The sequence below is a fragment of the Ictalurus punctatus genome, chromosome 6, assembly GCF_001660625.3.
Source record: "Ictalurus punctatus breed USDA103 chromosome 6, Coco_2.0, whole genome shotgun sequence".
NCBI lineage: Eukaryota > Metazoa > Chordata > Actinopteri > Siluriformes > Ictaluridae > Ictalurus > Ictalurus punctatus.
In genome coordinates this window covers 27,429,570-27,445,633 of record NC_030421.2, presented here as the reverse complement: position 1 = coordinate 27,445,633, position 16,064 = coordinate 27,429,570, and the positions used below count along the sequence as shown (strand labels likewise).

Below are 16,064 nucleotides of genomic sequence, written 5' to 3'. Positions count from 1 at the left end.
ACCATTTTAAGGCGAAAAAAAAAAAAGGTAATTTTGAATTTGATGGCCACAACACGTCTCAAAAAAGCTGGACGGGGCAACAAAAGGCTGGAAAAGTAATTGTTACTAAAAAGAAACAGCTGGAGGAACATTTTGTAACTAATTAGGTTACTTGGCAACAAGTCAGTAACATGATTGGGTATAAAAAGAGTATCTTAGGGAGGCAGAGTCTCTCAGAAGTAAAGATGGGATGGAATCTAGATGGAAGCATATGTTGCTCTAAAACCTGTATATACCTTTCAGCATTGATGATGCCTTTCCAGATGTGCAAGCTGTCAGAGAATCAAATCAATGCATTCTGTTTTTATTAACATCGATTTACATTTTACACAGTGTCCCAACTTTTTTTGGAATTGGGGTTGTATGTAAGCAAAGTGCCTTAGCAACAATTACTGTTACTATGTGATGACTTTTTTAAAAAAAAATTCTGACACATTAAATTTAAACATGTTTATTTAAACATATATAGAACATCATTTTTAAAATAGATTTTTAAGTGCAAAAAGTGTGCAGATTACACAGCACCACGTGCATCAACAAAGCTCACTGCAGTAAGTAGTAAAGTTAACGGCTTCAGTTCATTTATATGACTAACACTAGACCAATCATGCACTGTTTATTTAACTGAAGGTGTATAAGTCCCACCCCTTCTCCTTTTTCATTGGTGGCTACACTAAACCAGTCACACCTGTTCCTCCTGTTGGAATTGCCAAGATTGGTTGCTAGAAGTTAAAGTCAAACAGATTTCTTTAGAAATAGCATCAATAAAACAAAGGTATTGTTGTTATTGATAAAAATGTTGATTATTGCCCAGCTATTTTTATTTTTTATTCTTTTGGAGCCTTTTCTCACTGAATTGACATCAGCGCTTTCCCGAGTGTATTACGCTGAATAAAAGCAATAGCAGCAGTTCTTATTAGTGTAGAATTCATATTTCCTCTGCTGACAGATGAGGAGATACAGCACGATCGTTCATTTAAATAGTTCCTAAACTGTAGTGTTGTTCTACTCACTGAGCCATGCTGAGACACAAAGAGGCCTAAATATAGAGATGGCAGCACTCTGTAGCTCGTGATCTGTTTAGTGCAGATGTGGGGATGATAGCGGTCGAGCTGCAAATAAAAGATACTGTGACACTTCTTATTGGTGCTCCACAGCCCTCAGGTGGTGAGAGGACCACTGTGTTGCTCTGTCAGCAGACCATGAGGCTTAATGCAACTCCTCCAGTGGAAAGATCCTCTGCTGCACATTCAGATAGGATTGCAATAAGGGGAATAAGATCATCTTCTATTCAACACACATCATTATACATACTTATGCTGCACAATAAATCATATTTTTGTAGTAATTCTTGGATAATATTACCTAGTTGTCATATTGGTGTGTTTTAACTTTTTGGGACAGTCTAAGGACTGTTGTTTGGTTGAAAAATGTGTACACTTGAAGAAATACGGCTTTATAATGCACCATGGAAGAAGAGATTTACCATTAGCTTGATTTGAAATGGTAAAATAATAACAGGCATAACACTTGTCAGTGCCTAAATTGCACGAATAATTGTAAGAAATGATTGTTATTTTTATTTTGAGCAAAATAAGCAAGATTCTTAGGTTTAGTCATTATTATGCGGTACTGGTGTCTGTGTGTGATGTACAAGTTACACAAGTTTGCATTTGCAATCATCAGTCTTACTTTAATGAGTCAGGTTGTGTGCAATTAGTTGTGGCCTGCCGACTGTCCTGAGGGTTCACATGTTCAGACCCTGCCAAATCTTTTCACACCCTCTCAGACTGCACACAGAGAGCTACAGGGAGCTGAGAGATGCAAAAAAGGTGGCAGACATCAGCATTCATTGGGTGCACAGAAATAATCTGTCTCGTTCACAAACACAAGGTCAGGCAGCAATGAATTTATTGTCCGCTCACTTCTATCATTAACCTCCTTCTCAATCCTCATCCTTTGCAGATTACGGCAGCTTCCTGTACCTGGAGGCGGGTCTTAAGACTGAGCATAAGCGTGCGAAGCTTTTGAGCCCCGTGGTGGGACCCGAGCAAGGGCCGCTCTGCCTGCTTTTCCGCTACCAGCTCTCAGGAGAGGCTCAGGGAAGGCTGCAGGTCCTGATTCGCAACGACAATCAGGACGAGACCCTGCTCTGGACTCTGAAAGCAGACCATGACCACAAGTGGAGAGAAGGACGAACCATCCTACCTCAGTCCCCTAAGGAGTACCAGGTGAGGAGATGTAGTCTGTCAGCTCCTTCCTCACAGTCCTGATTCATCACTCAGACAGGAGGTGTGAGACTGTTTGAGCTCTTTTGGTTTCTCATTATCAAGTGTTGGCATTAGCTGATGCTTTATCCCGAAAGTATAATTCCACATTATTGTACGAATGAACGAGTAATTAGTAATTGAGAGCTGAGTGTCAGGATTCAATAAAGTTCACTCTGGCGCTAATTAATGTACATTTTCATTCGTTTTACATTTACATTCATACATTTTTTGCAGCACTCTCGATTATAACTTGAATTTCCTCGTCTTACGTTCAACCAGATAAAGTGCTTCCTTTTTACATGTAGACCATTAATGACACCTTAATCTTGCAATCTCCTTATTCATCATATATGCATACTAAGCATACTATTCAGTAACTGCTATGAATTATTCAGTAACTAGAGTGAAACTAATAGGAAAGGTTTGTAATTATGAGAGGAAAGAATGTATGACTGGACCCATTGAAGAATCCTAGGAGTTTAAAGGGTTTGAACCAGCCCAAAGGATGCCATGTCACACCCCTCTTCATCTCCCTCCACTGGCTTCCTGTAGCCGCCCGTATCAAATTCAAGGCCTTGATGCTCACGTACAAGACCTTGTCTGGAACAGCACCGCCCTCCCTCAACTCTCTCCTGAAGGCTTACGTTCCCTCACGCAACCTGCGATCGTTAACGACCGATGCTTACTAGTGCCTACTCAACGTAGCTCAAAGTCCCTTTCCAGAACCTTCTAACTAACTGTTCCTCAGTGGTAGAATGAACTTCCAACCTCAATCCGGACCGCAGAATCTGTCACTATCTTCAAAAAACTGCTAAAGACCCACCTCTTCCGTGAACACTTAACCAACCCTTAAAATGCCGACCCGCACATCATTTTAAAATAAATAAATCAATCCATCTTTCTTTGGCTCTTACACCTCTACTCTGCGCACTTTGCATCTCAAGACCTCAATTATAAATCGTGTTGAAAAAAAACACATTATATAAGTTAAAATAAGATTTTAATATTAATATACAATTTAATACTAATTAACAAAACAACACGGTCTAGAGTGTAACAAGTATGTCATAGTATAGAATGTATACATTATTATAAATACATATTCTCATGTTCAGTAGAATACTAATACCACAATATATCTTATAAGTTATTGATACTATTTGCTCTATCAGGTTGTCATCGAGGGCTTGTTTGAGCACGGCAGCCTAGGCCACATCTGGATCGACAATATCCACATGAGTTCTAGCACAGAGCTGGAACAGTGCATCGGTAAGTCCGACGTGGCCGTTCCCCTTTCTTCCCCTCTTTTTTCCCCTCCATATTCTGTATGTTTATCTGTTTATCCCTGTCAGGTGAACATATCCTGTTGTGACATCCCAGACTCATTTAAGTTCAATGCAAAATGAGTGAGCTTTAAAAGTTCACTCTTCATGCTGATCAGTGAAACTAGGTCACACTTGCCTTGTGGGCACTGATCCTAATCTGGGTTTAATCAGATTTTTCTTCGTCTCCTCTCTTGTTTGCAATTAGAGCTTTCCAGAGTCGAGGCAGAGAATTATTAGACAGCTGTCTTGTCTGTCATGAATATATTTTTTTGTAGATACACACAGAGAAGTCAGCATTTGCAGTGTAGTTCTGTATGCATGTGCCTATTATAGAGAAAAAACACGGGCTTTCCTCTGTGGACTTTTCTCTCACAAGCGATATGTACAAAAGGCCTGATAATTAATAACCGTGTTACATTGCATACTTTCTTTCTTAATCCGAGCTCTGGGGGTACTCTTATCAATTAGTGCTGTTCGGCTTGAACACAGCAGCGCTTGCACCCATGCCAAATCAGTCCCTGCTCTCTGTGCACAGCTTTTTCTAATTGTGTCTGCATTCCAGACTTTTCTAAACACCCCTTCTGTTTTCTGAGAATGTGCAGAGCATGCAGGCGCCTGCTCCTCTCTGTTGTCTATCTCTTCATTTTCTAGCCTCTCCCACTCTTTTTTTTTTTTCAGTCATCAGCATAGCCATTCCCCACACTGTAATGTGTTTGTGCAGATCTGAAGGGCCTCGAGAAGGCATGCTTTATGCTCTAGTCAACTGGCATTCACTCTTAAAGGGATACGCCTATATTTTCCAACCTCATCTCAAACATGTTGTGTTTGTTGGATTAATATTTCCCTGTACTAAGAAAAGAAAGGAACGCATGTTTAACTGAAAATCACATATAATGGAAGTTGGTAGGGCATCAATAACCATTTGTGCAAAATGTTTTGTTGGTTTTTTTTTTGTAGAATGCCTTTATGTATTTTGCAGTCAAAGGGTTTTGTAAATTAAGCTCCGTATAATTTGTCCTTTCAGAGATTGGACTACATTTCCAGTTGGAGGAATTTGTGCTTATCCATTAACAGTGTATTTTTGTGGTTTTGATTGCATGTGGATACCACAAAACCTCAGGGAAAGCTCCTGATAATGCAATTACTTTTACAGTGTTGCTTCAGTGTGCAAAAAATAGGGTTGGTAAGATGTTTTTTTTTATGCCTGCATCATCCTAACACTGTTAACTGACAGACAACTGCCCATAAGCTTTAATTATAAGCGAGTTCATAAGAAAAAGGTTTGTTGGGGGGTTTTTTTTTCTCAGTTGAGACCTTGGTGCTTGAAGTTTTTTTTGTCCAGATGCAGGGTTGAAAAATAACAATCTATTATTCCTTTAAGGATTCAGTGCCAACGAAAGGTGGCCCAACATAGATCAATGCACAACCTTCAGTCTATATTATTTATACCAGACACTGGGTTTTTGTGCTCTACTTTTAATTGGTTCTTTCTGCACTCTAATTTCTTTTTGTATATTTCTCTGATTTCAGAACCTTTCCCTGCCTTCCCACCGGAGATGACTGGTGAGTTTTCTCGTCATGTTAAAACGCTAATGGTTGTCGCATTTCTGTGCAGATGTTTATGCTTCCTGCTTGTGGCCCAGCACAGCTTGCAGCAGCTGATTTGCTCTGTCAAAGACCATCTATTGGTTGAGTTTCGTGTCTTTATAATGATGGACATAATGCATATGAGCTCCGCATACAGTATACATGTTTACGGCAGGCTGGATCAGATCCGTTGTCTGTGACGTTTGTGTCCTCTCCGGCATCATCACCGTTATCATCTTTACCTTGCCATTCACAGCATGGACAGTATCCCAGCATGTAAATGTCTTTTCATGTGAAACAGTCAGTGATGTTTTGTGGTTGGTATTGTGGTGAAATGCGATGATCACGGCATACGTGTGGATGCAGCACCAGCACTTTATCACCACACATATAGCACCAGTGCACTGTCCTGACCCTAAACAAGCTGGCAGCTGTCGACAGGAAGTTTAGACGAGTTATCGCTCTGTAGTCAGCATGAGAGGTTGTGAGGAATGGAGACAGTGGGTTCAGTGTGCAGCAGTGCCATAAGCCATATTAGTGCACAGGCTCTCTAATGACATATTCCTCTACTGTCATCACACATGCGCTCTTCGATCTCACTCTCTCTCCATATATTTTCCACTGCCTCATATTCCTCGGCTCAACACCTCTCCAGGTTTCCCTCTCTCTGTATCCACTATATCTGGCTCTCTGGATGAATTCAGCACCATATAAGGAGTGCTCTCGACTTGGGAGAAACGCGCGACTGACTTTTTAGTGGAATTCACTTTGGTTTCAGTGGCTGCCTGTATCCTTAGACAGCTCCTGGAGAAATGAGGCAGATACACGGACACCTCGAATTACACACTTGTTTTACTTTTGAATTCAGAGACAGAAAATGAGATTAGATGAAGCTGGTGATGTTGGTGGGGCAGGGATTTGCTGGATTCTGTGTGGATGTGTGTGTGAGGGAGAAAGAAAGAAAGAAAGAAAGAAAGAAAGAAGGATGGGTGAGTTGTTTCCCTGCAATGCTGGATGGGGTTCATGGAGGAGTTTGGCTTGAGGGAGACGAAGCTGGCACTGATCCATGCATGAAAGAACAGGCACACACAGACACATAACAACACTTCAGGATTTTAGTGTATGCATGTGCACGTTCACTCACACACGACCATACACGATGACACTTTAATAAAAACTCTCTCTCTCTCTAGCTGAGAATTTGGCCTTTTCTTGTAGACAATTCCTGTCAGTATATAACATATGACCAAATAGGAAAGCTCTGTGATCTCAATTGTGATAGAGTATGTCAGTTTAATGCAGTAGGCTGTACACATGGAAATGCAAGCTTAACAAAAAAAAAACAAAAAAAAAAAAACACTTCTCTATGACTACATCATGTAATGTTTCATTACACCTCATAAATGATCACAAAACTCCTGATCTGGTCCAGTGAGAATGTGGAAAAGCTTGAATTAGCTATCAGCTTGAACAAATCATAAATGGCAAGGGCTAGGGAGAGGCAACATGCATGCACATCTGCCTGTCTGTGTGCAGCGACTGTCTGTTTCATTTCTGTGCAGAAAATCAGAGCCAAGAGCCAATATAACAAATATAACAACAATAAAATTAGTCAAGCTGGCATTAAGCAATGCAGTCTGCATGCTTCTCTACCCCAAGCCAACTTTTCTGTGTCTGTCCACCAGGGGGAGTCCTTCCTGGCATGAGTGATCCCACTGTAGACACTACAGTGTCCCTGCAACCCATGCCCACCTACTGGTATTACGTTATAGCCGGAGGGGGTGCACTGGTGCTGCTGGCCTCCGTCACGCTCCTCATGGCGCTGTGCTGCCATCGCTACCACCTGGCTGCCAAGAAGAGCCAGCACTCTGTGTCCTACCACAGCACCCATTACCCAGGTGGCACCGCTACGGCACCCCCAGTGGAGCCCATGCTGACCATTAGACAGGAGAAACACGAGCCGTGCTCCCAGTGTTAAGTAGAGATTGAGCGACGGAGACTGAGACTATTGAGGGGGTTCTTGACTCTCTCTCACTATTATTCTGCTGCTTCATAACTACCAACAGGCACAGACGCCCAGTGATGCACCCGCAGTGCCCTTCAGGAAGGATTTTGCACCAAGGATGACCTACGCACCAATTAATCTGGAGATATTTGAAAGCTGCCATCAGTGAAAGCAGACTTTTAAAAGCGCTTAGTCACTCAAATTAGGAAAAGAGAAGGCGACACATAGCTGTGGCCCTTTTGGAACCTTTGGACCTGTGTGAAGCTCTGATTGGAGTTTCACAGCGTTTGCAGTTCAAGCTCAGAGTTTGTTGAGAAGAAACGTGCATCTAACAAGAGTCCTGAGTGGCAAAAAATCACCTCTGTGTGCGTGTGTGTGTGTGTGTGTGTGTGTGTGTGTACGTGCGTACGTGCACACTTCTCTCGCTCTCTGGGTCTCCCTGGAGAGAGCGGCTGGATGGGAACCTGACTTGGCAGGGTTCTGATCCCCTGCTTGTGACCAATCCTGTTGCCAAGAGGAAAAAATGGCTGTGCAGTGCTGCCAGAACTACTGAGAGAGGAAAACACAAAAATGATATGAGAAAACTGCAAGAAAGAAACCAGGATACTGCTGTGTCGCATTAAAGCGTTAGCATGTGGACTGAATAATGCACGCACATACACTCATACACACACTTGGCAAGGACGTGGGAGAGTAAGAGGGGAAAATTAATGTTAGTTAAAGATGCCTTGTAAGCAGCAGTGTAACAAACTCACAGTTGTTTTTTTTTGTTTGTTTGTTTTTTGTTTTTTTTTGTGTGTTTTTTTTTAGAAGGAATGTGTCTTTGTGTGCCTTGTTGGTCCACGTGTGTGTGTTTGTGTAGATGGGTGGGTGGATGTATGAGTGTTATGTGGGTGCATGGGTGCAGTTGCTCTCCCAGACTGACGCCACCTAGTGTTTTACCTTCCTCTTCCTTTTCTCACAAGTCTGTCTCCTAACTGAATGGCGTATCCAGAAGGAAGATCAGTATCTGTCTGTTGCTGTGTACATTTCATTTCTTGACTGTCTATGAAGCTCTGTAACTTGCTTTGGTACATCTGTGTCTAAAGATTTCCTGTTTGATTTTTCTATATGCAAAAGTTATGTGACCCTGCCTTAGCCAGTCTTACACCTCTGAGCAACCCACAATCTTTAAGTCTCATCATTGGCCTTAAATATACAAGTGGCACAGGGCTGTTCAATGCCAGTCACTAAAGAGCCTCACTTTTTTGCAGAAAAGACTTAATGTAGTTTACTAAATGTACTTTATATGCTAGTTATTTTCTGTAATATTTTTATATCCTACTTGATATGTCATGGTTGCTGACTGAAAGGCTAAATGGAAATGTATATGCACATGACTGATGCACTGACGAACGTTCAGCGTTCTCTGGTAGCCAATCACGCCTGTTGACTTCTATTACTATTTTGACTGCTTTAGGCTGTTTTTATCGGCTTGTATGGAAGCGGAGAGTGAAACTCAAGCTGTGAATATGTGGCTTTGCTTGGCTGCTCCGCTTCATGTTTGACATTGGTGGGGCTTTGCCATGTTCGATAGCACTGCAGAGAGTGAGAGAACTCACAGACTCTATAGGTCTCAACGTTGCACACTGTGTCAAATCTGACGGCTATCCTTTATGGGTCCTCTGTATCTCAAATATACAGAATTATTTTTGTGCAATTATCATACTTGGAAATGCATTTATATGGCATAAACAATTTAATGTTTGATGATGTGCATACTGTAATACATGTTTATTCTAAAGTGTCTGATAGCTTTAAAGTGTATGTTCTTGACTTGATTATGAAAATGGTAGGTTTACCTTTTTTTGACAATCCCCCACTAAAATGTGATCACTTATTAAAAACCCAACGATGATCTGAGGAACATCATTCAAGATCAGTGTGAATCAAAAGACTTTATATTATTGAGTATTACCACACAGCCAAGACACACAGCCTAGAGCCTGATTCATGAACATTCCATAAACATCTTATTCCCTTTAGTCATAAAGAGTTCAAGGCATCGTCTATTATAAAAGAAAGCTGGCCGTTAGGCAGTTGCTTCAGGTTTTTACATCATCAGATGCATTTTGGGATGAAAGGAGAATGTAAATCCCAATACCTACTTATGTCCTCCATATGGCAATAGGTGAAAGTAATCCTCCATTACAGAGACGCAGGCTATTTTGCCCCATTAATCTGCTCTTCACAAAAGAATGCATGGAAAGGTGGAAGGGGAGATCAAAGCGAAAGGTCGGTCTAAAGATACACCAGCTCTGGTTCGGCCCGGAGTCTGAAGGGGTTTGCTTAAGAACACAAAAGCACATGAAAGCCGCTTGGAGACAGCCAGATAGAGCACCTGACCTGACAGACCCATGATGACACTGGAAGGATGGGGGTGGGGGGGGGGGGGGGGGGGGGGGTATTCTTTCACTCCCTTTTCCATCTTTATTCTCCTTAATCCCTGTGTACATTAGATCCGTGTTAACAAAATTACAGCTACTGTAATGAGGCCAGGATTCAAGCAGGCCTGTCTGTCATGCATAAAGCAGGCTGTCATTATGGCTTTTGTTTAAGATTTAATGATAAAAGTACAATGGCAGGTTTTTTTTTTTTTTTTTTTTTAAAGTGACAGCAGCACTAACACTAGCTTCAAAGCTTTTTATCTCACAAACAATGCAAAAAATGCCGACCTACATTACAGTGCTTGCCCCCTTCTATAAATAATGATGTCACTGTCAATTTGTCTAGTATAGTGCCAATAAGAAATCCACCCTCCATTTCCTTCTCAGTGTTCCTTTACTTCATACTACCTGCGAGTCTAGCTCATGGGCTCATGTGATTCATTTTGACATAAGGCTTTTAACACAGACTACCCAATAATCATACCTTCAAAGTATTTGATTTCCCTGTAGGAATGCTAGCTTGAGATGGTTTTATTTATGATCAGTAGTTCCCCCCACCCCTTCCCCTGACAGGTTAGCAGAAATACAGTTTGGTCCCGATGTGCGTTTATATCAACCATGGCTGCCCGGTGCGATTTCTATGTAGCTCTAAATATTTCTAATTAGATAATGGGTCGATTGCATTCTTTCTCTGGGCCCTTTTCCTTTTGCTGTCCATCAAATGATATTAATGAGCAAAAGCACTTAGGTCCTCCTGGCTGTATACAAGCCTCACAGTGCCAAGAGCCTGCCTCAGCACAAAAAACACACTGCATATGCAGTCTGATGTGTTGCTTTAGAAAAATAAGTCATTTTAATATTATTTTAAGTTGTCATATTGTCCGTCAAAATAGAATATGAGTCTGTTTTGGGGTTTTTTGTGAGTAAAATACGGATTTTTAACCAACCTGACAAGTAGCATTAATAATTTGGAAAAGGTTAGTGTTTTATCTTAAATATATTTTGATCCTGGTGCAGTGTATAGTCATATTTGTTTTTTGCTTCATGTTCGTGGTCTCAAGACTCCGATCTCTGATACATTTGTGGCTGTGTGCTCCCTGCATCTTCTCTTTGTGTATATTGGGTCTTGACTGGGATTGTCTGTTTATGTGCCATTTCTGCGCTGCACTTCAGCCTGTTTCGAAAAGATTTGAGGAATATTTTAGCCTGTTGAATTTTATGGTCTTGGAAAATGTTGTGCGGAATGTAATAATAAAGTGATATTTTTCTACAAACTGCTTCTGGGGTGTTTTTATGATGTAGCCATCCTGCATTTTATGTGTATTTGTTAGCTGATTGTGGATGACGTTTTTTTCATTATGTTGGTGCTTAAAATGTAAAATGTACTACACATGCGTCAGTTCCGCTTCAGTGAATAGCCAATAAACAGTTTGTTACTGAGGCTGCATAAACTTGTATTTTCGTGCCATTAAAGCTTGAGTAATAGCATGCAGCACACACTCATTTAGCAAAAAAAAAACCTGCAAGGTTGTTCTCTTATTTGTTTTTGTAGCCTCTCAAGTTGAACCCCAATAAAAATGGTTTCTTATTTTTGTTTTCTGTTCAGAACGAAGACCTGTCGAATTTGGAAACAATCCTCTGTTTCATGACCGAAATCGCCTAGATCAAGGTGAGCCTTCTTTTTTTAATTTTTTTTTTATTTTTATTGGTAAATACTGTATGTAGTAGAACATTAGTGGTTGTAGTTTGTTACATCTAATCAGCTAATTAATTTTTTTTTTAATTCCATAAAAACGCCATAAAAACTTTTAGTATATTGCTGTTTTTATGTTATTCTAAGGTGTCAAACAAATGTAGGGGCCACATTTAAAATAGTTCAAATAGGGCCACATTTAAAATAGAAGACACGGTATTTAAAATAGTTTTTTTTTTTCCCTCAGGGAGTTGGAGCCACAGAAGCAATAATAGATAAAGCCATATGTTTCTATTCAAATGAAGCATTGCATAAACACTAAAAAGTATAATGTGACTAACAATGTTCTCCATGTCCTGTTCATAGGTTTTCCATATTCTGCATGGAGCACACCCGAGCCTTCACGTAGTCCTCCAGTGACACGTGTCTCTGAGAAGGACAACGCCTGGTTGTTAACTCTGGATCCTATCCTGGTCACCATCATTGTGATGAGCTCTCTGGGCGTACTGCTGGGCGCCGTGTGTGCTGGCCTGCTGCTTTACTGCACCTGCTCCTACAATGGTATCTCTTCCCGAAGCTCCACCACGCTGGAGAACTACAACTTTGAGCTGTACGACGGTATCAAGCAAAAGGTGATCAACCAGCAGCGCTGTTGCTCAGAGGCCTGAAGCCTTGCTACAACTCTTTCAGCCTCCCTACAGCTCAATCACAGACTGTGAATGAACCTTACTTTCCTGCCAATGGCCCACCTGCCACTCAGAGCAGATCTCTGATTCGCCAATATGATTCACAGGTGCTCCCAGTGGACTGTGGGAAAATATCAACACATATCAATTGAATGCCTATCCCAAAAAATAATGAACTAAATTTTAAAAAAAAGTGTATATGAATATAGATTTGTAAAGATTTTTAACAAAAAAAATCTAAAAGTGGTTAATGGGAGTTAGAAGTGAGTGGCACTAGAACATTGTAAACGGATCATTGCTTGTGAAGTCTTGGCCTCCATTTTGTGAAAGACGTGGTCTAGAAGATTGTGGACATGTTGTTTAGTTTTAGACCTGTGTCTTTATGCACATCTGCTTGAGTTATTGCTCTGTACCATAGCCATTCTTCTGCCATCTTTTTGAGCTGTGTCATACCTTTTTAAGCCAGTCTTACGCTTATGTTCAGTCTGTTTTTGTTGTGATTCATTGTTATCAGAAGCGGGTAGATGAAGAAACCGAAATGTTGTATTACATTTGGAAGAAAATCCTTTGGCCCAGTAAGTTAGATTCTAGTATTAAGATTGTCTATGGTGCTCTTTTGCTTTTATTTGTTGGATCTATACACATGGCAGAACGCTGTGTGACCCACTGAAGCATTGTTTTAATTGCAACCTATGGATTGCGAAGAGATAAGAGCCTCTGAGTTTGAGTGTTGGAGACATGGGAGAAGGACGAGGCTCCTCCGTCCACAGACAGACGGTCTTCACTACATTCAAGCTCCCTTATCCCGTACCCTAAAGTAAAGGACTTGGCCAAAAAAAAAAAGAGAGAGACTTTATAAAGGAAGCTGGGGAAAAAAATCCCCAAGCTTCTTATATGGACCCACAAGTGAGCCTTAAGCGGACTGTCTTTGGAGGAGAGCCATTGAGAAACACCAGTTCTTGGGTTTTAAACCTCCAGGGCCTTGGTGAAATTGGGCCTTATGCTTTCTTTCATTTCACACATTCTCACACACTATGTTACATTATGAGCTGTTGAAAAGTAAAAGTTCAACAAAACCACAAGAGCAGGTTTGCTGTAAAACAGAAACATGGGTAGAAATTTCACAGCGTGTTTGTCTCAATGTGAAATGGGAGTGTGAATGCGATAAAATGTGCTTAAATTTCTTCATTGTACCCACTGGCTACCCCCGCAGCGTCCTACAGAGGCATGCTGGGAGCCGTCAGGATTGTGGTGGAGTGTACTGATTAGGAAGTGCTGAAAACAGAAACAGATAAGAACTGCTTAGCTGTTTTGGGGAGAAAGAGTGAAAGAAAGAAAAAGAGGTAGAGATGTTTTGTCCAGCTCTGTTGTCACTGGACTTTGTTGACTCTTTTCCAAGTGCCTTGGAGCTCTGACCTGTTTTAGCTTTGCTGCAGAGCTGTGAAAGTATTACCTCTTCTGTCTGGGACAGGGGGTCAACACCAATAGACGTGGAAATCCCGGCACTGGTCAGATGATTCAAAATTTCCTCTTTGTAGACTTTGTACAGAAATATGTTCTTTTTATTGGTATTATTATTATTATTATTTAATAAAGGATGAATAACTGATGTGATGTGGAATGTTATTTGACTTCATTCGACCTGAATGTATAATTCACTCAGATCACTTTGTTGTGTCCATGTTGGTATACATAAAACTACAAAATCATTTATTCATGTAAACTATTATCCCTTGAGCAGCCTGAAAGCTCATGCACACCCACACTCCCCTGCCATTCAACTGTCCCTCCCTTATCCCTATGTCGCTGTGAGGGCATGTTACTCATCACACCAGACCCCATTCATTTAGGAGTTAGTCATCATCTGTTTAAGGTTTTCCTACTCCATACACACATACCGTATACACTCACAGAACATCTCAGGACAGTAAGTGAGATGTCTTCTCATGTCTTCAAGAGAAATCTTCTCCTCCTCTTCCTGCCTGAGACAGAGAAACAACAGAATATAAAATATGCTTCAGTGTTCTCTGATCTTGAAAGGGGGGTGGTCCTTGTTTTAAGGTCTTTACCTTTTATCTAGTATGCTTTCATCATGTTCTCTAACATCAGTATCAACCCACAGCCTCTGGAGCGCAAAGTGAAGTGAGAAGGGGCATGAGTACTGACCCTTTGAGGCATGCACTGTCAGTTTTAAGAGACATGCATGGCAATGCGTACAGAACATAATAGACAAGAAATGATTTTAGCGGTATCATTTTTCTTTAGCCCTTCATTTTTCTTGGACAGTTTCATGATTTGCTAACTACAGCTAAACAGCATCAGTGATTCAATATTTGTTAATAAACCATTTTGCTTAATTTTTTTAAAACTAAAATGTAACAGCTCAACCATAGCTTTCCTCACTGAAACCAATGCATTCTGGAGAGAATTTTGAAGCAATACAGACAGCAATCCTTTCTTGAATTTGCTGTATACAATCATTTGTCCCTCTTGCCCAGAACCTCAAAGAGCGTAACCAGCTTGGCTTCATAGTAACACAATCTAAAGAAATGGCCTTTAACAACCAGAAGTGGTTGTTATTGAGAAGCTTCATGCCACTTGATCAGTCAAACTGTCATCAGACCTCATCGTGCTTGACGTCTCAGCAGCCTTTAACATTGTCAATCACAAGACTCTCTTATCCATCCTCACAAGCCTTAGTGGTACTGGTGTCCCCCAAGTCTTAGTGCTCGGTCCTCTTCTGTTCTTCTTTTATACCTGCTCTCTCAGTAAGGCAATATCCTCACGGTTTTTCATGCATCATGACACGATTTCTACATGGATGTTGTCATTTCTGGCAGACATCTCATCATGGATGACAGCTCATCACCTGACAACATATCCCTGCAAGACTGAGCTGTTGTATCTTCCTAGAAATGCCTAGAGATAGGCAAACTCTCTTTATTGCTGTACCAACTTTCTGTATAAACTTCTCTATAATAGGGATTCAGCATGATAGTATTTTTGGACCTTGCTCTATTTGTTCTAGTATGAGGATGTGTTGATAGGTCATAGAGACTACAAAGCACTTCTGTAAGTCGCTTTGGATAAGGACGTCTACCAAATGCTTTAAAGGTAAATATAAGTAGCTCAGGAGTGGGAGAAAAAGGAGGCACAACCTAAAGACATGGAATGATGTTTCAGGTGCAACAAAAGGATGTTGAGCAAGAACATGTCCGACTTGAAGAGTTCAGATCCGCAGCTTTATTGTCTGTCATCGATGTCCACAGAGTCATAATAGGAACGCTTTAAGAACTCCTTTCTTAAGTATATACAGTGACATACACTATCTGGCTAAAAGTATGTGTACACCTGACCATCGCACCCATATTAGCTTGATTAACATTCCATTCCAAAATTATTGGTGATAATATGGATTACCCCCTTTGCTGTTATAACAGCGTCCACTCTTCTGGGAAGGCTTTCCATTAGATTTTTGAGCACGGCTGTAGGAATTTCTGCCCATTCAGCAACAAGAGCATTAGTGAGTTCGGGCACTGTTGTCAGGTGAGGAGTGGAGCACAGTCAGCATTCAAGTTCATCACAAAGGTGTTCAGTAGGGTTGAGGTCAGGACTCTGGAATTCTCTAGAATTCTCTAGAATTCTTCCACATCAGCCTTGGAAAAGCTTTTTCTTCATAGAGCTCACTTTGTGCACAAGGGCATTGTCATGCTGGAACAGGTTTGGGCCCCTTAGTTCCAGTGAAGGGAAATCTTAAAACTACAGCATTTAAAGACTTCTTAGACAATCGTGCACTTTCAACTTTATGGCAACAGTTTGAAGAAGGCAAACATATGGGTGTGATGTTCGGGTGTCCACATACTTTTGGCCATATAGTGTATTGACATTGGAAACTTTTTTGTTATTTATTCATTGCACCCCTTTGCTAACACTGCTTACCATTCTAACAAATGGTTCACTTTTGGTCTCCTTGTGATATGTGCACTTTTAAAAGGCCAGGAAGAAGAGCAGTCTTGCATAGAAATTAGTACAG

The 16,064-nt window shown here is 40.9% G+C and overlaps 1 protein-coding gene across 2 annotated transcripts in view; it reads left to right on the top strand.

The window, feature by feature from the left end:
* Nucleotides 1-13,640, top strand: part of nrp2b (neuropilin 2b) — a 78,095-nt gene extending 64,455 nt beyond the window's left edge. Inside the window, exons 13-17 of one of the 2 annotated variants that reach the window (XM_017470481.3) lie at nucleotides 2,005-2,270; nucleotides 3,482-3,578; nucleotides 5,165-5,197; nucleotides 11,259-11,321; nucleotides 11,712-13,640. In XM_017470481.3, the coding sequence (XP_017325970.2) occupies nucleotides 2,005-2,270; nucleotides 3,482-3,578; nucleotides 5,165-5,197; nucleotides 11,259-11,321; nucleotides 11,712-12,013 (761 nt within the window). In that variant the 3' untranslated portion in view covers nucleotides 12,014-13,640. Of the gene's footprint in view, nucleotides 1-2,004; nucleotides 2,271-3,481; nucleotides 3,579-5,164; nucleotides 5,198-6,906; nucleotides 9,124-11,258; nucleotides 11,322-11,711 lie in introns of those variants that run through there. The other variant, XM_017470482.3, reaches the window with a different exon arrangement.
* The last annotated feature ends 2,424 nt before the right edge of the window (nucleotides 13,641-16,064 follow it).